Here is a 23,847-nt window from a genome sequence, read left to right as displayed (position 1 = left end):
TAACACTGGAAAGCTTCAACGGATCCCGGTGATTCTGACATTGTTTTCTCGTGACATATTGTACTTCATGATAGTGGTAAAATTTCTTTGATATTACCTGTGTTTATTTGTGGAAAAAACGGAAATTTGGTGAAAATTTTGCAATTTTCCAACTTTGAATTTTTATGCCCTTAAATCACAGAGATATGTCACACAAAATAATTAATAAGTAACATTTCCCACATGTCTACTTTACATCAACACAATTTTGGAACCAACATTTTTTTTGTGTTAGGGAGTTATAAGGGTTAAAAGTTGACCAGCAATTTCTCATTTTTACAACACCATTTTTTTTAGGGACCACATCTCATTTGAAGTCATTTTGAGGGGTCTGTATGATAGGAAATAACCAAGTGTGACACCATTCTAAAAACTGCACCCCTCAAGGTGCTCAAAACCACATTCGAGAAGTTTATTAACCCTTCAGGTGTTTCACAGGAATTTTTGGAATGTTTAAATAAAAATGAACATTTAACTTTTTTTTCACACAATTTTTACTTCAGCTCCAATTTGTTTTATTTTACCAAGGGTAACAGGAGAAAATGGACCCCAAAAGATGTTGTACAATTTGTCCTGAGTGCGCTGATACCCCATATGTGGGGGTAAACCACTGTTTGGGCGCATGGCAGAGCTCAGAAGGGAAGGAGCGCCGTTTGACTTTTCAATGCAAAATTGACTGGAATTGAGATGGGACGCCATGTTGCGTTTGGAGAGCCACTGATGTGCCTAAACATTGAAACCTCCCAAAAGTGACACAATTTTGGAAAGTAGACCCCCTAAGGAACTTATCTAGATGTGTTGTGCTTTGAACCCCCAATTGTTTCACTACAGTTTATAACGCAGAGCCGTGAAAATAAAAATTATTTTTTTCCCACAAAAATTATCTTTAACACCCAGTTTTGTATTTTCCCAAGGGTAACTGGAGAAATTGGTCCCCAAAAGTTGTTGTCCAATTTGTCCTGAGTACGTTGATACCCCATATGTGGGGGGAACCACCGTTTGGGTGCATGGCAGAGCTCGGAAGGGAAGGAGCGCCATTTGGAATGCAGACTTAGATGGATTGGTCTGCTGGAGTCACGTTGCATTTGCAGAGCCCCTGATGTAACTAAACAGTAGAAACCCCCCACAAGTGTCCCCATATTGGAAACTAGACCCCCCCAAGGAACTTATCTAGATGTGTTGTGAGAACTTTGAAGCCCCAAGAGTTTCACTACAGTTTATAACGCAGAGCCGTGAAAATAAACAATCGTTTTTTTAGCCCCCCAAATTTTTATTTTCCTAAGGGTAACAAGAGAAATTGGACCCCAAAAGTTGTCCAATTTGTCCTGAGTACGCTGATACCCCATATGTTTGTGTAAACCCCCGTTTGGGTTCACGGGAGAGTTCGGAAGGGAAGGAGCACTGTTTTACTTTTTGAACGCAGAATTGGCTGGAATTGAGATCGGACGCCATGTCGTGTTTGGAGAGCCCCTGATGTGCCTAAACAGTGGAAACCCCCAATTCTAACTGAAACCCTAGCCCCAACCTTAACCCTAGCCCCAATCCTAGCCCTAGCCCTAATCCTAGCCCTTTTGGGAAAATGGAAATAAATACATTTTTTTAAATTTTATTATTTTTCCCTAACTAAGGGGGTGATGAAGGGGGGTTTGATTTACTATTTATAGCGGGGTTTTTTAGCGGATTTTTGTGATTGGCAGCCGTCACACACTAAAAGACGCTTTTTATTGCAAAAAAATAGTTTTTGCGTCTCCACATTTTGAGAGATATAATTTTTCCATGTTTTGGTCCACAGTCATGTGAGGTCTTGGGTTTTTTGCGGGACGAGTTGACGTTTTTATTGGTAACATTTTCGGGCACGTGACATTTTTTAATCGCTATTTATTCCGATGTTTGTGAGGCAGTATGACCAAAAACCAGCTATTCATGAATTTCTTTTCCACGTTTACCGTTCCACGTTTAGTAAAATTGATAAAGCAGTTTTATTCTTCGGGTCAGAACGATTACAGCGATACCTCATTTATATCACTTTTTTATGTTTTGGCCCTTTTATACGATAAAAACTATTCTATAGAAAAAATAATTATTTTTGCATCGCTTTTTTCTGAGTACTATAACTTTTTTATTTTTTCGCCGATGATGCTGAATGGTGGCTCTTTTTTTGCGGGACAAGATGACGTTTTCAGCGGTACCATGGTTATTTATATCCGTCTTTTTGATCGCGTGTTATTCCACATTTTGTTCGTCGGTATAATAATAAAGTGTTGTTTTTTGCCCCGTTTTTTTTTTTTTTACCGCATTCACTGAAGGGGTTAACGAGCGGGACAGTTTTATAGGTGGGGTCGTTACGGATGCGGCGATACTAGATATGTTTACTTTTATTGTTTTTTTTTTTTTTTTTTAATTATTATTTAGATAAAGAAATGTATTTATAGGAATACCAATTTGTTTTATTTATTTAGGAAATTTTTTTTTTTTTTATTTACCAAGGATTGCCTAAGGCTGGACTCAGACCAGCGAACTTTACAGATGTGATAGAATCATAGAATGTATGCTGTCCATGTTAGAATCGGGAATCTCACAGGCCGCATATGGACCGATGTTATTGAATAGTGTTCAGATGAGTGTCTGTGTAATGGACTCACAAGATTCACAAGTCTCTTCCATTTATTATTTTTTTTTTAATTTTGTGACTTGACAGTTCAGGTCTATGGGTGCCCAAAACAAAAGTCTGATCCCATGTGGGGCAGTACGGTGGCTCAGTGGTTAGCAGTGGGGCTCAAATCCCACCAAGGACAACATCTGCAAGGAGTTTGTATGTTCTCCCCGTGTTTGCGTGGGTTTCCTCCGGATTCTCCATTTTCCTCCCACACTCCATAGACATACTGATAGGGAATTTAGATTGTGATCTCCAATGGGGACAGTGATGATAATGTTTGTAAAGCGCTGTGGAATTAATGGTGTTATATAAATGAATAAATAAATGGTTTGAACTGCATCTGTTTTTACGGATACACTGAAATTATTAGCATAGGAAACTGTATTTTGTCATGATTTTTTTAACTTTTGGCTTGTTTCAATAGTCTCCATGGGAGACTAGAAGCTGTCATAACCCGATCGGCTCTGGTACATACAGGCGATAATCAGATCGCCTGTATGTAGCAGAATGACTCACTTGCTATGAGTGCTGACCACTGGGCGGCGCTCATAGCCATCCGGCAGTGACAACCATAGAGGTCTGCAGAAGACCTCTAGTTGTCATGCCAACCCATCGGTGTCCCGCGATCACCTGACGGGGGTCACCGATGGGTCGGATTTCAGGCGATCTTGCCGGGACCGCGTGTTAAATGCTGCTGTCAATTTGACAGCAGCATTTAACATGTTAACAGCCTCGGGTAGATCGCCATTCCACCTGCGGCTGTTAGGGGCTCATGACGGCTGATCAGATCAGCTGTCATGTGCCGGAAAAGGTGCAGGCTCATTGCCAGAGCCCGCACCAAATGGGGAGGCGTCCAATAACGGACTATGCCCGTCATTGGATGTTAAGTGGTTAAACACAGGCTGCTTTTGGACCAACAGGCCATTCATGGATGTCCAGTGTCTTCACATCCATGTATGTTTCTGGATTGCCATTTTGCCTAGACCTGGCTTGCAGGCTGATGACTGATCTTCAGAGTCCCTGTATGCATTGTGATCAGCACGGTAGGCCATGGCAATTATAGGTGAGGTCCTGTGAATAGACAACAATCGTTCTATGCAGCAATTACCATGGGCAAAAGTTTTTAGACAAATTATATTTTTTGCAAAGTTTGCTGTTTTATTGTTAGATTTTTTAGTTGGATGTTTCTATGGTTACTCAAGTACAGTTATCATGTACGTTTTTACGCTTTCATTGACAAATACATTGTTTATATAAGGACTCAATATTTCCTGTGTCGACTCTGATTTTTCAAGACTTCTGCCCTTCACTCCTGCCACTTGGATGTCAGCTCCTAGGCCAAATCCTGACTGATGCCCATTCTTGTCTTATCAGTGCTTGGAGTTTATCGCAATTTGTGAGATTTTGTGCGGCGTTCTGCTTTTTGACGCTTCACCACAGTTTCCCAATGGAAATGCAGGAGTCTTGAGAAATAAGGGTCAACTCTGTAAATATTGAGTTTTTGCATAAGCTTTATATATTTGTCAATAGCAAACTACGTGAAAATCTTTTTTATCAAAACCCACCCTGACTCAGATTACATGAATGGATTGCTAGCTCTTCGATCTTGGTTTTCATTTATTATTACATATTACTGCTGTTATATTACCTCTCGTCCCCTTATGTGCATCCTCAGTGTTTCTAAAGTTAGGGAGCCTGAATCCTGTGATTTCAAGCTCTGAGGTCCAGAGTTCCTTTTTGTCTGCTTTTGTTTTCAGGTAATAGGGGTCTTAATCCACTTAAGTAATCGTCTGAGACTTCCTAAGACGGAATGACAGGTCCTATCCATGCCCTCCCTTGCATACAACTGTGTTGATCGTTTTTGAATCTTTATTCTGGTAGTTTTTGGGGGTTCCACAGCTGTCGCCCTCGTCTTATAAACTTATCGAACCTGTCAGAGGATTGTTCTCACCTTCCTTGTACAACACACAGGACAGGACGTGCATTACAGGATCTATAGCGGAGATTGCTGCTCTCCCATCCCCCATTGTTTACATTCCTGGATCTGCCCTCCCCCCAGACTCTAGGCCAAGGGGGACTTATTGGCAGAAAATGATCTAGTCTCAATCAATGCGTCTGCACTCGATGTTCCCCGAGTAAACCCAGAGATGTTCGTCTGGAGAAAGAGTCCACACGAGGCATGCTGCGTCCGTCCTCACAGGCTAGGTACGTAGCTTCTTCTCCAGGCTATTGCATTTATCACTGAATAAGAGTAATTCATGGAGGCAGGTTGGTAGATTGTGGCATTACGGGGGAGCAGTCGCTGCTCAGTGCAGATTTTGCTTGTGGTTTTCTGCTCTGTAGGAGAAAGCAGCCGTATCTGAAGCATCTGTGGTGCACACCTGTGTGAGACCTCGTGTGACCCAGCATGTCCCTTATGTTTTTTTTTGCTGGCATGTGCCCTAGTCCCTCCAGGCATTAATAATGTAGTAATTAGTCATTTCTACTTTACGTATGGTTGTTCTACTTGTAATACTTGTCTTTACTTTCTAAGGTGCCCATATTCTCTATGGGGAGAGTGGTGTAAGCCTTTGTTAGACACTGCAGATCCCTGTTTTGAATGGAGCAGAGAGGTGAATGCTCGGCCACCGCTCCATCCATCAGATATGGGACATCAATCATATTCTCCATTTTCCGGTTATTTTCTTATGACTCCACTAGCAGAATAGTGAGTGCAGCTCTGGAGTACAATAGAGGATGTAACTCAGGATCAGCAATGTAATGTATGTACACAGTGACTGCACCAGCAGAATAGTGAGTGCAGCTCTGGGGTATAGTACAGGATGTAAATCAGGATCGGTAATGTAATGTATGTACATAGTGACTGCACCAGCAGAATAGTGATTGCAGCTCTGGGGTATAATACAGGATGTAACTCAGGATCAGTAATGTAATGTACACAGTGACTGCACCAGCAGAATAGTGAGTGCAGCTCTGGGGTATAATACAGGATGTAACTCAGGATCAGTAATGTAATGTAATGTACACAGTGACTGCACCAGCAGAATAGTGAGTGCAGCTCTGGGGTATAATACAGGAGGTAACTCAGGATCTGTAATGTAATGTACACAGTGACTCCACCAGCAGAATAGTGAGTGCAGCTCTGGAGTATAATACAGGATGTAACTCAGGATCAGTAATGTAATGTATGTTCACAGTGACTGCACCAGCAGAATAGTGAGTGCAGCTCTGGGGTATAGTACAGGATGTAACTCAGGATCAGTAATGTAATGTATGTACACAGTGACTGCACCAGCAGAATAGTGAGTGCAGCTCTGGGGTATAATACAGGATGTAACTCAGGATCAGTAATGTAATGTAATGTACACAGTGACTGCCCCAGCAGAATAGTGAGTGCAGCTCTGGAGTATAATACAGGATGTAACTCAGGATCAGCAATGTAATGTATGTGTGTGTGACTGCACCAACAGAATAGTGAGTGCAGCTCTGGGGTATAATACAGGATGTAACTCAGGATCAGTAATGTAATGTATGTACACAGTGACTGCACCAGCAGAATAGTGAGTGCAGCTCTGGGGTATAATACAGGATGTAACTCAGGATCAGTAATGTAATGTATGTACACAGTGACTGCACCAGCAGAATAGTGAGTGCAGCTCTGGAGTATAATACAGGATGTAACTCAGGATCAGTAATGTAATGTATGTACACAGTGACTGCACCAGCAGAATAGTGAGTGCAGCTCTGGAGTATAATACAGGATGTAACTCAGGATCAGTACAGGATCAGTAATGTAATGTATGTACACAGTGACTGCACCAGCAGAATAGTGAGTGCTGCTCTGGAGGTTTAAGGCATGTACACACGTTGCAGTTTTCTCTTGTTTTTGTTGCATTTTTTTCTGCACATACTTGTCACAAAACCTCAACAGTTTCCTAGTACATAGTTCATACTGATGACTGGGAAGAATGCATGTATTTTATGCTGCATTTTTCCTGCCAACTCAGCAGTATTTGCAGCATACTTTTTATGTAGTGTCAAAGTGAAATCTGACCTCCATTATATCACCAAGCCCTTTTATCAAGAGTTTGTTCAATGCGTTGTACCCAGGATTGAATATGTGCTGGCATCTTGTAAAGTGGTGATATATTGCTTCCGCATGGGGTCTCTCAGACGCCCAGCTGTGCAGGGGACCTGAATGGCTGGATGCATGTCCCTGCACAGTGGACGGCCGGCCAGTGCGCTGCAGGGAAATACAGCGATGGGGCGCAGCTCTGCAGCACATTAGTGGGGTCACAGAGTCCAGAACACCACGTATCATAACGTCACGGCTTTTCCTAACAGTTCACATGATGGGAATGCCTCTTTAGTAAGGTAACTACAAAGAATGGTGGGTCTAGTGCAAATGCCATGGCCTGTAGGCAGCTGACAACATCTGTGTAGGTCTAGAAGTGAGGTTTGCTGCTGTCAGAGAATAGCACAAATCTATTGTCTTCCCTCAGATGGCTCTGGCCCTTTTTTTGTTTTTTTCTGTGGTTCAGACACCTTAAGTGGAAATGTTACCGTCTTGCATTTCTCCGCAGCGTTGTTCTTCCCCCACAAGAATGTGTTATGTTCAGTATTTTTATGTCATGGTGTAATAGAAATAACAGATTGACTCTCTTCCTGAGTGCAGGGGAAGTCATGTATGTGACACTTCAGTACAATGGGGGAAATGTGGTTTTGTCACGATATTAACCCATTTTTTTTTTTCCAATTTCTCCTTTGAAGAAGTTCTCTTCTATTTGTGGGATATCTAGCTACCGGATCTAGAATTCTGTTCATGAAGGTATTGAAGATTTATTGGGTGAATTGAAGGACCATGAAACATAGAAAATGCAGAAAAAAATATATAAATCCTGTGCAATTAATCCCTTCAATTCTATTTTGCCTTGTTTCACAAATAAAGTGACTTTCAGAATGAAGAAATGAAGTGCATGTAATTTTTTTGTAAAGGATACTTCATTATCATGTATGGCTTTGCCTGAGTTCACATGAATAGGATTGAGCTGCCTTTAGCTCAAGTCTATTTTGCCCGTTTTTGATATATTTGGGAGATACTCGTGAAAGGGTTTGTCCAGTACGGATCTATAGCCATGACTCTTCTTTAGGTTGTAGGGGCCTATTAATGTGAATAGGAGCTGAGCTGCAGTGCTTGAGAATGGCCACTACGCAGTGAGTGGTGCTGCGTCGCTCCGTACAGTGTGTCCGTACGGCTGCTGCCGGCTTATGGGTGACCGGGGGTGTGTGTTGGGTGTTGAAGTCTATTGATCTTGCATTGATGACCTTGTTCTGTGGAGAAGTCATTAAAGAGTCACACTAATAAAGTCCATGGACTATATGAATAATCCTTAGGCTAGGTTCACATTGCGTCAAGTACATGGCGTTAAACGGATCCGTTAAACGCATGTACAGAAAAGGATCAAATTTGTTGAAAAATCGGCTTCACGTTAACGCTTTTGACAGCGTTTTTCTCATTTTGATGTCCGTTCGCGATGTATCCGTTTGTCTGCGTTTGTCACTGTCAATAAAGTTTTTTTTTTTTCTGTGCAATACACTACGTGGCTCTGTGATGTATACTACGTCACTGGGCAATATACTACGTAGCTGGGCAATATACTACGTGGACATGCATATTCTAGAATACCCAATGCATTATCGGGCCACCATCTAGTGTATATATATATATATATATATATATATATATATATATATATATATATATATATATATACAAATGTACTTACATTTCCTGTGATCTTTTGCAAGACACTTTTTCTCTGGTGTGCAGCAGGCCTCAGGATGTGCGCTGGGGACAGTAATGGCCGAAATCCTGTTTCCTGTCACATGACCACATGGACATCCCTCAAACGCTATTAAAACGTATGGTTCTTTTTTGAAATTTATCAAGATTTGCGTCTGGCTGCGTTTGCAATAGACATCAATGGCAGAATTAACGCTTCCGTTAGTATTGCGTTAGCTTGGCCGGACCCAAAAACGCTGCAAGCCGCGTTCCAAGGTCCGTCAGAAAAAAACGTTATGTGACTAACGCATGCCAAATTTGGCATGCGTCACGAGGCGTCAGACAATGCAAGTCTATGTGCGTTATATTGCGTTTTCACTACTTAAAAACGTGTCCGTTAGACGGACTCACCTAGCGCAATGTGAACCTAGCCTTAGTGAGATACATTGCGGCAGTCCCTGCAGGGGAGTGTAGCATGCCATGACGGCTATTGGCAGCTTTCCTACGTGGCTCATTTTGTGGAGTCACCCCCCACTTCCCCTGCGCGGGTCCACCTCCGGCTGTGATGTCATTATGCCCTGACAGCATGGGGACAATCCTCTTAAGGAGGCTCTGCTAAATCGATGACCGTCAGTATCAGGTATTCCTATTTTCTTCTCTTCTCCCTACTCCATAAATGTACAGAGCTATAACCAGCGTTTACTAAAGCCACCCTCTTCAATCAGTTGATGTCTTGGGAGGTTTTTCAGGGTGATCCCCAGCTGATCTCTCATTTTGCTAAGTATCTATTGGTTTTGTACAGCTGGAGAGCCTTGATGATGATTGCACAGAACAAGAGACTTTTTCACCAGCCAAATGTCAGCGTGCACCTATGCAGGAAAGTAAGAACGCACCATGGAGTGGAAAAGCTTCTCGTCTTAAAGGATCCACATAATCTCCACGTAGCCTAGAGGAGCTGGTGCGGTTTCCTAGAGGAGCTGGTGCGGTTTCCTAGAGGGGCTCGCCTGGTTTCCTAGAGGGGCTCGCCTGGTTTCCTAGAGGGGCTCGCCTGGTTTCCTAGAGGGGCTCGCCTGGTTTCCTAGAGGGGCTCGCCTGATTTCCTAGAGGGGCTCGCCTGATTTCCTAGAGGGGCTCGCCTGGTTTCCTAGAGGGGCTCGCCTGGTTTCCTAGAGGGGCTCGCCTGGTTTCCTAGAGGGGCTCGCCTGGTTGCCTAGAGGGGCTCGCCTGGTTGCCTAGAGGGGCTCGCCTGGTTGCCTAGAGGGGCTCGCCTGGTTGCCTAGAGGGGCTCGCCTGGTTGCCTAGAGGGGCTCGCCTGGTTGCCTAGAGGGGCTCGCCTGGTTGCCTAGAGGGGCTCATAGGATCTTTCCATCGCCCGTGCGTTCATGTTGTCGGTCCTATGTTAATGAACCATTAGACTGATTTTTTTTTTTTTTTTTTATAGCCACTTAGTGATTTTTGCAATTTAGTTTCCACTACAATTAAGTATTTTGTGGCCCTAATGTCGTTGTCTGAGCAATTCACACAATGTTCGCTTTATCTCTTTTAGGTCAGACGTGAGCTGAACCTGCACCATTATGTCCTCCATATTGCCCTTTACGCCTCCCGTTGTAAAACGTCTCCTCGGATGGAAAAAGTCGGCAAGTGGCACCACAGGAGCCGGCGGCGGGGAGCAGAATGGCCAGGAAGAAAAATGGTGCGAGAAGGCGGTAAAGAGCTTGGTGAAAAAGCTGAAAAAGACCGGACAACTGGATGAACTCGAAAAGGCAATCACAATGCAGAACAGCAGTACCAAATGTATTACAATCCCCAGGTATACGCTGAGATCACCGCTCAGTGTCTTGCTCTCATTATTTGGAGGAGCGGGGCGTATGTTGTACCTGTTTAAACTCCCCTTTTGGCAGTACGTGTCTCAGACCAGTGTTCCTAACTTGTTTTATTTTATTTTTTTAAAAAGACTAACATTTGAGGGGGCAGATGTGACGGGGTCGTGTGTTTCCCCCGCACATCTCCGTGAGCTGTGTGTCCTCCATAACTCCGCTCCACAAGGTTTTATGGTTCTCAGGATCTTGCTCTTTGTGTCTTAAATAACCAGATGATACTACACGATGTGTTTCGGAGCTGGCTTGTCACTGAATTACTCACTCGGGTGATGTCACTGCTTCCTGGTGGGCTGCATAGCGGATTTTCTAACATAATGGCTATATTTGTGAAGCTGTCGTGTATGTGGTTACTGTGTCCTCACGTTTCATTTACTTTACAGCACAAATTAAGGAAATGAGTGGTAAAAATGTCATTTTTAGTATGCAAATTGCTACATCAGATAGTGATTGAAGATCAGCTTAAAGGAAATCTGTCAGTAAGATCATCCGCCCCAAACTGCATATATTAGCATGCAGGTCTGTGAAATACAAATCCATCGTTCGTTACCTTTGCATTGGCGAGAAAATACTTGTAATAATTTTAATTTTCATCGATCTGCAAATCGTTTGAGGAGTTAAGTGCTTTGGGTGTTCTGGAGCACTTCCCAAGCCCCTGCCTCCCGAGGTTGCTTTGCCACCCAGCAGTGGCCTCTCTAGGATGATTGATAGCTTACTGTCTGATTTCCTCTCCTGATGTCATGCGGTGAAACAACCTCAGGAGGCAGAAGCTTGCTGAAGTGCTCAGACAATCCCAGAGCACTTAACGTCTTATTGTCATTTAGATTAAAAACGCTACTTTCTCAGGAATGCAACAACCCATAGAAGATATAAAGGTGTCGGTGGATTTCCATTTCAAAGACCTGCATATTCATGTACCTTATGTGGTTGGGGGTTGATCTTACTGACAGGTTCCCTTTTTTAATATCACATCCTTTAAGCAGTAGTCCCACAATTACAAAGTGTCTGATTGTTGGGTGTTCCAATGCTAGGGTTATAGGGGTCTTGTGTCCCCCTGCTTGAATGGGTGGGGGGTCATGCATGTGTGCGCTCACTTCCTATTCCTTGTCTAAGGGTCTGACAGGGCTAAATCCCTACTCCCGCCCAATGATCAGACACTTATTACTTACGCTGTACATGGGTGGTAAATTGTGGGACAAACACCTTCAATGGCTGCCCTTTTAGGGTGCGTGTCCACGTTCATAAAATCCCCTCCACTATGCTGTAGCATCTGGATGCTGTGGGTTGAACGCTGCAGCTGTACGCAACGTTCAATCTATGTATTCCTGAACGTGGACACATACCCTTATTGCTTTTTTTTTTTTTTATGTCTGACTTATTTCTGTTTTTGTTTAATCTCCATATAATAGTCCACCACTTTTACATGAATCTGATTCCCCCCCTCCTTCCATTCTATTAAATCACTATGCACAATGGCTCCAATATCCACGTGACCACTGTCCTTATAATTGGCTTTGGATGATTACTTGCCTTTGATGTGGAGCACATCCTATAACTTGGGCTGCGGCTGCTGAAATCCACAGCGACGTGCCTGATCGCTGAATATGAAGCCTTGATTTCTGCTGTTTTGTCACTTATATTGGTTTTGCCCTCCCCAGGTCCAGCGGCAGCGTTCCCTTTTAAGTGCAGTGAATGTCAAGGTACCTTTCTGGCCCCCTTCACCCAAAGCACCCCACGCAATACTATTGTTGGGTGCCGATGGATTACCATGAAAGACTGGTGACCTAGCCCATCAAAAAGACGTCATAAAGCGGGAAAAAAAATATTGAAAGCCAGAACTACTGTTTAGCAGCCACTTAAAAAAAAAAAAGCAAGCCTTCCCAGGTGTCACAAGATGGCTCGAATAGGAATGTACACCTGATATCCTGCACAGTTATAGGGTAAAAACGTTACTTGAGCCTTTCCTTAAAGGGATTGTCCAGCTCCTGCGACTTCAGACTTGCGAATCCTTACATCGTGCGCACAGTGAGGATTCTCTGGTGCCGGGAACGGCATAGCATATGCATAATTCTGGCCACATTCCAACTAGACTATCTTTCCTTGCTCAATACAAGCCCATCTAGTCGGCATGTGACTACGGTGATTACGGTCATGGGCCTGCCAGCGTCGTAGAGTCCTGGTGCTTACAATGTGAGGATTCACAAGTCACATAGTGACTGCAGACTTGTACCCCAATGCCAGACAACCCCTTTTACAAAATTCTGGAACATGGACCCTCATGAACTCGCTGAACAGGCTGATTGCACTCTTCACAATGTAATATGATTGTGTTCCCACCGGTAGAGGCCATGTCACTGAGCGAGATATGAACTGGCCTGTGTTGTTACTCCCTCTCACATGATCTTCATGCATCCAAGGTAGACAGAGAAGAGAGCTTGTTATGTTATTAGCCTTTATAGGCAGAAAATGGCGGAGCAATGGTGGTGTCCTGATTGGAAGAATCCATCTCTTATCGCAACAATTCCTTTTTTTTTTTTTATATGGGGGGCCCATGTACAGTGCCTGATAATTGGCAACAAGCATTCCTGGTCCGCACTCATTCTCGGTTATCGTTCTCACAGCCCCCCTAAAAAAGAGAGAAACTATCGTGGATTGCTTAAAAATGATTGTTCTCAGCGGCACATTGTGTCGTAAACTGTATGTGCTGCCTAGAACCATGGTATTCTATGCACACGGATTGGGATCAGCGTGTCTTAAGCTGATCCTGAGATTGATGGGCCAGTAGTCACCGTGTCTTTGTACCACCGGGAAAGAAAAAAAGCACATAAAGTAGGACGCAGGGCTGAGAATCTGTTTTTCATCCTGTGGATTTACAAAAAAACACCTAAAGTAGGACGCAGGAATGACCAATCATGGTGATGGCGTATTTCCACTACACGTGTACATTGTACCTGATTTTACACCTTTTTATATGCTACATTTATTGACCTTTTGCATGTACTTAAGAACCAGTGCCCTCCACCCCACCCCCAAATGCTACAGCCATATTTCCATGATATTATGGCTTTGTTAATCAGAAATGAATGCTTTTAGGGCTGCAGCCATGGAATCACACTAGTCTTAGCCGCCCTGATGTGTGCAGTGATGACCTTTTGCAGTGTGTTTGTATTGCATGCGGCGAGTGCCTGGCTCTGCTGCTAATGGCTGTATACTGTATGCGAGGGTACAACCTGTTGTCAGCGGAGTCTGTGCTGTCTGATCTTTACAATGGCAGGCCGACGGGGTGGGACAAGCTCAGGGCAGTGTTCAGGAGCTCCTATAAAACTGCGCTCTGCGGATGGGGGATCGTTAATTTTTGGGAAGTGATTGGTTTTTCTGTGTTCACATGGCATCGGGGGGCTCATTTATGTCCTATAACATGGCGTATTCCAACCAGTGATGCAATGCATGTGCTATCGGGGGGTTAGATTATTATTATATTTTCCCCTAGTAGCAGTGATTGTGAATCATGATCAGTTGAGGGTTCACCAAAAGAGCTCAAGTTTTTGCAAAAATGTATAAAACAAATTGCTGAAACGCATCTTTCATAATGTAGAATAATTGATGGACCCCAAATAATTAGTAAATTGGCTGATAACCGTAGCACCAGTTCCTTCTGTAAGCTCATTACCAATGTCTTTCCTCGTCTGCATCGTGTCATCACATGCCGGAGTGAAGACCAGGAAACTGCAAAAACTTCTGCTTTTATGAAGGCGGCCGCACTTGCTGGTGAACATGGCATCTGATCGGCAGCACCCGACTGCTACTTTAATTCCTACGGAAGCAGGAAGGGTGCACTTACTTCTTTCCCACATTGCTTCTGCATTTTGGCCCGTTTTTTTGTTAAATACCGACACGTGTGGATGTATGTGTGTAGTTTGGTAGTGCTTCTTTTAATCACTTGAATGCCATAGTCGTCATTGATCAGAATATCTAAGGGGTTAAAGAGCTGGGATTGGAGTTGTCTCTGATCTTGGCGGTGTTACGGCAGACGGCACAAGATGCTGAGCTCAGTCAGTGATTAGCTGCAGCGCTGTCGATATAACGTCACCACTGCAACCAAATGAAGACTACCATAGCAATGGAGAAACAGTGCCGGACCCGAGGAGGTTGAGTGATGCGCTTTTTTTAATTTTTAATTTTTATTTTTAAATCTATAGTGTGCTTGTCTCATAAGCAATGGGAACTTCCCAAGGTTTCAGTAGGAAACTGTTGAGCTGATGACGACTCGTGTGTGCGTGGGATTTGCTTGCGGTCAGCAGGGTTCTTTCTCCTTTAGTGTCGGATTGTCTGACCAGCTGATGAGTGAGCGGTTGTGGGTCCAGAGCGAACGTCTGAACGGATCTCTGTGCTCCGGATAATCTGTAAAAATGTAATTACACGACATTTGAGTCTAATTGCGCTTAGCTGGCCTCCTAAACCTTGCAGTGCGCGCTGACCGTCTCCTCATACGTCCTCCCTTGTGTAATCGCGTGCATTAAATTATCTGTGTTTGCTTTGCGGCCTCTCAAATATTTGATAAAAATACCAGAGGTCAGCTGCGCTCCAGCAAAGAGGAAAACTTGGAAAGTATTCTAAAGTTTCAGGGCTGAGTTACTGTCTCAGCGACTGTTTTGTCTTCGCCCGTTACCCGTCCTCTAAACACGGCCTTTACATTCATGTGGCCCCGGTGAGTGAGATGACATTTATGTTCACATAAACCGGCCATACAAGTGAGATGTAACTGTCCCGCAGATGATAATTAAATATACATTTCAACAGGCAAAAAAAACCATTTCATATATTTCCATTAAGTAAAAAAAATCAATCCAATAAAAAAAAAAATCTTTTTTTAGACAATTTATTGGCTCACAATCTAATCTTGTGTCTTCAGGAGCGTGCCGTTCCTCTGCCTCCCGGCTTATTACTTTTTGGAGGAGGTGTGCACTTGAAGATTGACATTTCAGCGGCTTGGCCGTGCCGCCGGTCTGAACTATGTACCCTCCCATGTTAGTTCGAGAGACGACTTGCATCCGCTGAAGCGCCAAGTGTGTAAGCGCTGCACTCTTTTGCTAGGTAGCCGACCCACTCTTGATAGAATGCGGAGGTGGCCGGTAACCTAGGCAACAAGCCTTATACAATGTAACTAAAAATGCTTTCAGGAACGAAAAAGATATTTAATAAGAGATATATTGCAAAGTTGCTTGTATTTAAAAACACATTGCAAGATGAGACAAACCCTATAACTAGGTGAGGCAGACTTGTTAGCACATCCTGTGCCCCATTTATGGAGACCAATGAAGAAGGCTTTGTTGGCACCCTGGATTCAGCACTTGGTATCTCGTGCTCTTCACATCGGCAGATGTACAGAGTCCGTGTGTCGCTTATATGGAGTCTCTGTAGAACGCCTCCTGCTTCATTCAGGCCACCGGATATTGTCTGCAGCTCGCACAGAGGTTACACGTATACGTCAGCTAGGTGGTAACGACAGAAGATGTGGCTGGTGCAGATAAGACCTTGGAGTTTGTGTCTCCGGATTAAAGGCGCGGACATCGGAAGCGGCAACGTTCGTGTCACAGGCAGACGCAGGACTTACTCATCGCTTCATCTGGTCACTTTCTGCAGGAGTAAACCTCTAGTGAAATCTGGCACGCAGATTGCCCAACTCTGGCCTTAGGGGAAGGGGGTGCACTTCCTTTTTTTAATGTGAATTTTAAAGCTAAACTTAGATGGTGAAGTTTGTTTTCCTGTAGATGCAGAACATAAGGAGGAGCGCAGTTGGAGGTGACCTTGTTTTCTTCTTTTGTGAGTTAATGGAACATAATGTATCTCCCAGTGTATTTATGATGCATGTGTCCTAATAGCACATATCCATGAGAGATCCCACCAGCCTGATGTCCCCAGTGATCACATAAATGATGGCTGACCCAGGCTGTGCGTTGGGATCATGCCCTTAGTGATGAGATTACCATCAGTGCTACCCTGAAGGGATCATTTACAGCTGCCACAGCAAGCGCCGAACGGCAGTGTAACAAGTCAATCAGCGGTAATTTACATGGGGGGATGACAATCAATCCTCACTACATATGGTTTGCCCCTTTCCTGTCTACATAAGATGTGCGATCACTGATTTCTTGATGCAAACCGCACCTGGCCGCTGCCATGATTACAGGGGCCCATGATCAGGAACAAGCGCTCAGCAGAAATACAAAAATGATTTTTAGCCAAAAATACATGCAAAAAAGAAAAATCTATAAAATAAATATATATATATATATATTTTTTTTTTTATGTATTTTTTTTTTTTGCATGTATTTTGGGCTAAAAATCATTTTTGCATTCAGGTTTCAGTACAAATGTCAGAACCAGGAAAAGGCAAATGGTGCAAGCATTCATGCCAAAAGTAATGCAAAAGTTGTGTGTTTGTCTTTTTAGGCCAAAGTGCATGCAAAAATTTTATATATATATATATATATATATATATATATATATATATATATATATATATATATATATATATATATATATATATATATATATATATATATATATATATATATATACTCTATTTGCATTCAGGTTTCATTACGAAGGTCTGCACTATTTGCCATTTCCAGGCTGTTTCTTTCCCTGCATGATCCATTTTGATATGGCCCGCTATCATAAATCAGGTGATAGGAAGTCAGAGAATCCGTCAGTGAGTCTGGTTGTGACCAGGGTCGTTTGTAGCTTGGTTCACTCATTGTGTAAGATGGAAGCTGTAGACATCAAGCAGTGTAAAAAATATATATATAATGAAACTGAATTGTAAAAATGTTTACTACTTACATGAAATGAAAGAAAAAAAAATGTCCTTAAAGGGGGCCATCCCCTTTAAATCTGAATGTTGACATGCAGAATATTGATGATTGTGAGGCTGTGTTCATTTATGGGGGCCGGTTGTGAGCACTGCTTTGCCCGATTTAGGCTCTGATGACTTTTTACTTGAGAAGGGAGCGTTGCCGGATACACCGACTCCTGCTCTTCTCTAAATGCAGGAATATGATATTGACACTTGTGCAGCACAGTTAGGCGACATGTCATATTGGTACTTGTAGGGCCTCCCAGATTGGGGGGTCTCTATAACTGATGATTAGTATGGGACCACCCTCCGCTCTGTGCTGTTACCATTGTTGTCAGCCATGTTTCACTCATTCTTGAGGGGGCCGAACTGTAATCCTCCGAGCTGCATTGTTGTGACCTCCATCCCGTCTTCTCTGTGTGTTCAGCTTTTCCACATTTTGTCATAGCTTTTACTTCCGATCACTTCTTCCATTTAACCCCTTCCTTTACACTAACGATGCCATTCTTTTTGTATCTTCTATGTGAAGGAAGTGTTCTGTACCTTTTTTTTTTTTTCCTCCATGTTTTGACCTCATGGTATATCAAATAACCATGCTTCCATTGTTCACATCAATTTTTGTTTTTTCGATTTATTGCACAGCACTTGCTCTGAAATTTGGGGACTGAGTACACCAAATACCATAGATCAGTGGGATACCACAGCCCTTTACAGCTTCTCTGAACAAACCAGGTGAATATTCTGCACTCTGTCGCATAGAGCTCTGGGTGGGGGGAGAGGGGCTAGACATGGACCTCAGGAGGGTGCTTCTTCTGAAATCAATTTACAATTACGTTTCTGGATGTTTAATTTAACTTCTTTTCTTTTTTTTACGTTTGTGTTTTTTTTTTTTGTTATTTACTAGCTTTGACCAACGAAATCTGATTTTAGAGTGTAAGTGTTGGTCAGGCCCAGCGGAAATATCCAATTATCAATGTTGGGGAGCGGCTGACGTGATGAAGGCGTACTATACTTCTCAGTGGCCATTCACCCCCTTCAACTGGGCAGGACAACATGTACATTTTAAAGCCATATACATTCGTTTACATCATGTATTGCACAAACGGATCCCAAGCATAGTCTAAGAGTGATTCTCCGATCCATCCTTCCACGGTTCTTTTGTCAGCCATTGATTGAGGAGCCAGAGAATTTACATTCAAGTTCCACGCTTAGATATTTCTTGGTTCATGTTATTTCAGTTATTTATTTTCTGTTTGTCTCATTATTTTGTCCATTTCACAACCATTTACATCTGCATTTGTGTATGTACATATGCAGTTAGTGTTCATGGGCTGTTGTGTGGAAAGAAAACTGGAGGGGGAGTTAATTTAAGGCTATGTTCACTATCGAGCACTATGTTACAGTCTAGGATCTACTTAAAAGGTTGAATCATTTAATTATCCTGCACTGATCCTGAGTTACATCCTGTATTATACCCCAGAGCTGCACTCACTATTCTGCTGGTGCAGTCACTGTGTACATACATTACTGATCCTGTACTGATCCTGAGTTACATCCTGTATTATACCCCAGAGCTGCACTCACTATTCTGCTGGTGCAGTCACTGTGTACATACATTACATTACTGATCCTGAGTTACCTCCTGTATTATACCCCAGAGCTGCACTCACTATTCTGCTGGTGCAGTCACTGTGTACATACATTACACTACTGATCCTGAGTTACATCCTGTATTATACTCCAGAGCTGCACTCACTATTCTGCTGGTGCAGTCACTGTGTACATACATTACATTACTGATCCTGAGTTACCTCCTGTATTATACTCCAGAGCTGCACTCACTATTCTGCTGGTGCAGTCACTGTGTACATACATTACATTACTGATCCTGAGTTACCTCCTGTATTATACTCCAGAGCTGCACTCACTATTCTGCTGGTGCAGTCACTGTGTACATACATTACATTACTGATCCTGAGTTACCTCCTGTATTATACTCCAGAGCTGCACTCACTATTCTGCTGGTGCAGTCACTGTGTACATATATTACATTACTGATCCTGAGTTACATCCTGTATTATACCCCAGAGCTGCACTCACTATTCTGCTGGTGCAGTCACTGTGTACATACATTACATTACTTTACTGATCCTGAGTTACCTCCTGTATTATACTCCAGAGCTGCGCTCACTATTCTGCTGGTGCAGTCACTGTGTACATACATTACATTACTGATCCTGAGTTACATCCTGTATTATACTCCAGAGCTGCACTCACTATTCTGCTGGTGCAGTCACTGTGTACATATATTACATTACTGATCCTGAGTCACATCCTGTATTATACTCCAGAGCTGCACTCACTATTCTGCTGGTGCAGTCATTGTGTACATACATTACATTACTGATCCTGAGTTACCTCCTGTATTATACCCCAGAGCAGCGCTCACTATTCTGTTGGTACAGTCACTGTGTACATACATTACATTACTGATCTTGAAGATCAGGAGTTTCATCCTGTATGTACACAGTGACTGCACCAGCAGAATAGTGAGTGCAGCTCTGGAGTATAATACAGGATGTAACTCAGGATCAGTAATGTATGTACACAGTGACTCCAGCAGAATAGTGAGTGCAGCTCTGGAGTATAATACAGTTTAAGTAATGTAATTTGACTCAACTTTTTACGTAGATTTCTTGTGTGTGTAAAATGGTGTTCAGCAGTGAGCGCGCTGTAGATGGGGCATAATAAATGTATTTATTTTGGCTACTCTTTATTTTGCTTCTCCCTAATGCATACTGCGGCTGATACTTTCTGCTCTTATACCAGATGGACTTAGCAGTATAGGTGACCGTTAGTGTAGTACAGATAGGGGGCGCTGTAGTCCTGACTTTCGGGATGGTTCTGCTGTGCAATATGCCGCCTCCTGTAAACGTTAGGATACATGTCAGTGTCTCGCTTTTTTACGGCTTTGCTTATGTTTTTGCTCTGTTTTTTCCAGTGCTGCTGCCGTCTTTGTGTTTGCATGATGATCTAGCATCCGTTTTGCTGCAGCTTCTCTCTACGCTTGGTTATAACCTCAGCTGCTACAGTCTCGAGTGTATCTTCATTTTTATTTTTCTTCCTCTCAACTAATTGTTACTGCCAGGTGTATGTGCTGTGTGTCAGTGGTGGGTACATTCACCCGCACCCTGTGCCTCCTCGTCTCGGTGAATGCTGATCTAGCTCCTGCTTTCTCTGTGCACTCTCTCTGCTGTAATCTTCCATCTTCTCCTCTCGCTTCAGTGTTTGCACATTTTATTTAATGTAATGATATCCTTTTAAAGCTTTCATTTTTTTTTTCTTTCTTTTTTTTTTTTTCTCCCTAATATTCATTCTTCCTCTGCCCAGGTCTCTAGATGGCCGCCTTCAAGTGTCCCACCGCAAGGGTTTACCGCACGTTATTTACTGTCGTCTCTGGCGCTGGCCGGACCTCCATAGTCATCATGAACTGAAGGCTATTGAAAATTGTGAATATGCTTTTAATCTTAAGAAAGATGAAGTTTGTGTCAACCCTTATCACTATCAGAGGGTGGAAACTCCAGGTAAGTGCAAGGTTACACTTTTGTGCTTTCTTTTTGGTTCACTGCTACTCTCCTTCACTGACAATGGAGCCTCTGGTCTCTTTGCTAGACAGGGGACAAGACAAAGTGGTCCCTGGGTCCAATAAAATTCTTCAAGAAATGTAACTTAAATTACTTTCATTCCAACAAGTCTTGCAAAGTCCTATACTAGACAGTCTAAATAAATAAGTAAATTATATATGTATGTATGTGTGTATATATATATATATATATATATATATATATATATATATATATATATATATATATATATATATATATATATATATATATATATCTATATCTAATTCTAGAGGGAGATATAATATATGTAATTTTTATATAGTGATGAGAATGAGTATTTGATACACTGCCAATTTTGCAAGTTTTCCCACCTACAAAGAATGGAGATTTCTGTCATTATTATCGTAGGTACACTTCAACTGTGAGACAGAATTTAAAATAAAGAAAACATGATATCACATTGTATGATTTTTACATAATTAATTAATTTGCATTTTATTGCATGAAATAAATATTTGATACAATAGAAAAGCAGAAGTTAATATTTGTTACAGAAATCTTTGTAATTACAGAGGTCATATGTTTCCTGTATTTCTTGTCCAGGTTTGCACACACTGCAGCAGGGATTTTGGCCCACTCCTCCATATAGATCTTTCAGGTTTTGAGGCTGTCGCTGGGTAACATTGAGTTTTATCTCCCTCCATAGATTTTCTATTGGATTCAGGTCTGGAGAACTGGCTAGGCCACTACAGGACCCTGAAATGCTTCTTAAGAAGCAACTCCTTAGATGCCCTGGCTGTGTGTTTCGGGTCATTGTCATGCTGGAAGACCCAGCCATGACCCATCTTCAATGCTTTTCCTGAGGGAAGGAGGTTGTTGGCCAAAGTCTTGCAATATATGACCCCATCCATCCTCCTTTCAGTACGTTGCCTTCGTCCTGTCCCCTTTGCAGAAATACACCCCCAAAGTATTGTTTCCCTTCCATGCTTCACGGTAGGGATGGGTTTCCAGGGTTTGTACTCATCCTTCTTCTAACTCCAAACAAGGCAAGTGGAGTTGATACCAAAAGTTCTATTTTGGTCTCATCTGGCCATATGACCTTCTCCCATGCCTCCTGCATCATCCAGATGGTCAGTGGCGAACCTCAAACGGACATATGCTGCGTGAGCAGGGGACCTTACGTGCCCTGCAGGATTGGAATGCATGACGGTGTAGTGTGTTACAAACGGTAATATGTGAGACTGTGGTCCTAGCTCTCTTCAGGTCATTGACCAGGTCCTCCTGTGTAAATTGTGTTGATTCCTGACCTTTCTCAGAATCCTCTTTACCCCATGAGGCGAGATTTTGCACGGAGCCCCAGACCCAGGAAGATTGACAGTCATCTTGTGTTTCTTCCATTATCTAATAATTGTGCCAGCAGTTGTTGCCTTCTCACCAAGCTGCTTGCCTATTGTCCTGTAGCCATCCCAGCCTTGAGCAGGTCTACAGTTTTGTCCCTGGTGTCCTTAGGCTATGTGCACACGTTGCGGATTAGGCTTAGGAATTTCTGGTGCGGATTCTGTCTCTCCTGGCCGAAAACGCACCTGCGGTTTTTGTGCAGTTCCGCAGCATTTTTTTGTGCGTTTTTGCTGCGTTTTTTACCCCTGCGGTTTTCTATAATGGAGTGGGTACAAAAACACTGCAGATTCTCAAAAAAGAATTGACATGCTATTTTTTTTTAAAGCCGCAGCATTTCCGCAACGGATTTTCCGCAAAGTGTGCACAGCTTTTTTTTTTTTCCAGTGATTTACATTGTACTGTAAATCAATTGCAGATCTGCAGCGTTTCTGCACCTCAAAAAACGCTGTGGATCCGCAGCAAATCCGCAACGTGTGCACAGACCCTTAGACAGCTCTTTGGTCTTGGGCATGGTGGAGAGGTTGGAGTGTGATTGTGTGGACAGGTGTCTTTTATACAAGTAACGAGTTCAAACAGGTGCAATTAATACAGGTAATGAGTGCAGAGTAGGAGAAAAACTAACAGGTCTGTGAGAGCCAGAATTCTTGCTGGTTGGTTGATCAAATACTTATTTAATGCAATAAAATTCAATTATTTAAAAATCATATAATGTGATTTTCTGATTTCTATTTTTAGATTCTCTCACAGGTGTAGTGTACCTACCATAAAAATGACAGACTTCTTCATTCTTCATAGGTGGGAAAACGTGCAAAATTAACTGTGTCAAATTTTTATTTTCCCCACTGTATGTCTATATAATGTATGTGTAATTATAATGCGTGTGTGTATACATGTATGTAACCAGAAAATTATTGTAATTACACATGTTTATTTCCTTTGTATTGGAACAATACAAAAAACCGGCACAAAACAAAATTTTACACACTGCCCCTCTGGACAAAATCGCTGGCACCTTTCAAAAATTGAGGGGAAAACAACTTTGTTTCAAGCTTGTAATGCTTGTTCAAACTCACTTGTGGCAAGTAACAGGTGTGGGCAATATGAAAATCACACCTGAAACCAGATAAAAAGGGGAGAAGTTGACTCAATCTTTGCATTGTGTGTCTGTGTGTGCCACACTAAGCATGGAGAGCAGATGTAGAAGAGAACTGTCTGAGGACTTGAGAACCAATAATGTTGAACAATTTCAACAATCTCAAGGTTACAAGTCCGTCTCCAGAGATTTTGATGTTCCTTTGTCCATGGTGCGCAACGTAATCAACAAGTTTACAACCCATGGCACTGTAGCTAATCTCCCTGGACGTGGACAACACAGAAAAATTGATGAAAGGTTGCAACACTGGATAGTCCGGCTGGATAAGTAGCCCCAATCAAGTTTCAAAGAAATTCAAGCTGTCTTGCAGGCTCAGGATGCTTCGGTGTCAGCGAAACGATCTGTTAACATTTGAATGAAATGAAACGCTATGGCAGGACACCCTGGAGGACCCCACTACTGACAGAGGCATAAGAAAGCTGAGTAAGCCAAAATCCTTCTGGGAAAGCGTCTTGTG

At 42.6% G+C, this 23,847-nt stretch overlaps 1 protein-coding gene across 3 annotated transcripts in view; it reads left to right on the top strand.

Moving 5' to 3' along the window:
* The window catches only part of SMAD2 (SMAD family member 2), a 41,224-nt gene that overhangs the window by 4,702 nt on the left and 12,675 nt on the right, over positions 1-23,847 (top strand). The window contains exons 1-4 of one of the 3 annotated variants that reach the window (XM_077283299.1): positions 4,815-4,900; positions 10,024-10,287; positions 17,856-17,945; positions 20,604-20,797. In XM_077283299.1, coding sequence (XP_077139414.1) covers positions 10,052-10,287; positions 17,856-17,945; positions 20,604-20,797 — 520 coding nt within the window. In that variant the 5' untranslated portion in view covers positions 4,815-4,900; positions 10,024-10,051. Of the gene's footprint in view, positions 1-4,814; positions 4,901-10,023; positions 10,288-17,855; positions 17,946-20,603; positions 20,798-23,847 lie in introns of those variants that run through there. The other 2 variants (XM_077283289.1, XM_077283309.1) reach the window with 2 other exon arrangements.

The sequence above is a fragment of the Ranitomeya variabilis genome, chromosome 1 (assembly GCF_051348905.1).
Source record: "Ranitomeya variabilis isolate aRanVar5 chromosome 1, aRanVar5.hap1, whole genome shotgun sequence".
Lineage (NCBI taxonomy): Eukaryota > Metazoa > Chordata > Amphibia > Anura > Dendrobatidae > Ranitomeya > Ranitomeya variabilis.
The sequence above is the reverse complement of the archived record's forward strand: the minus strand, read 5'-3'. Positions and strand labels throughout refer to the sequence as shown.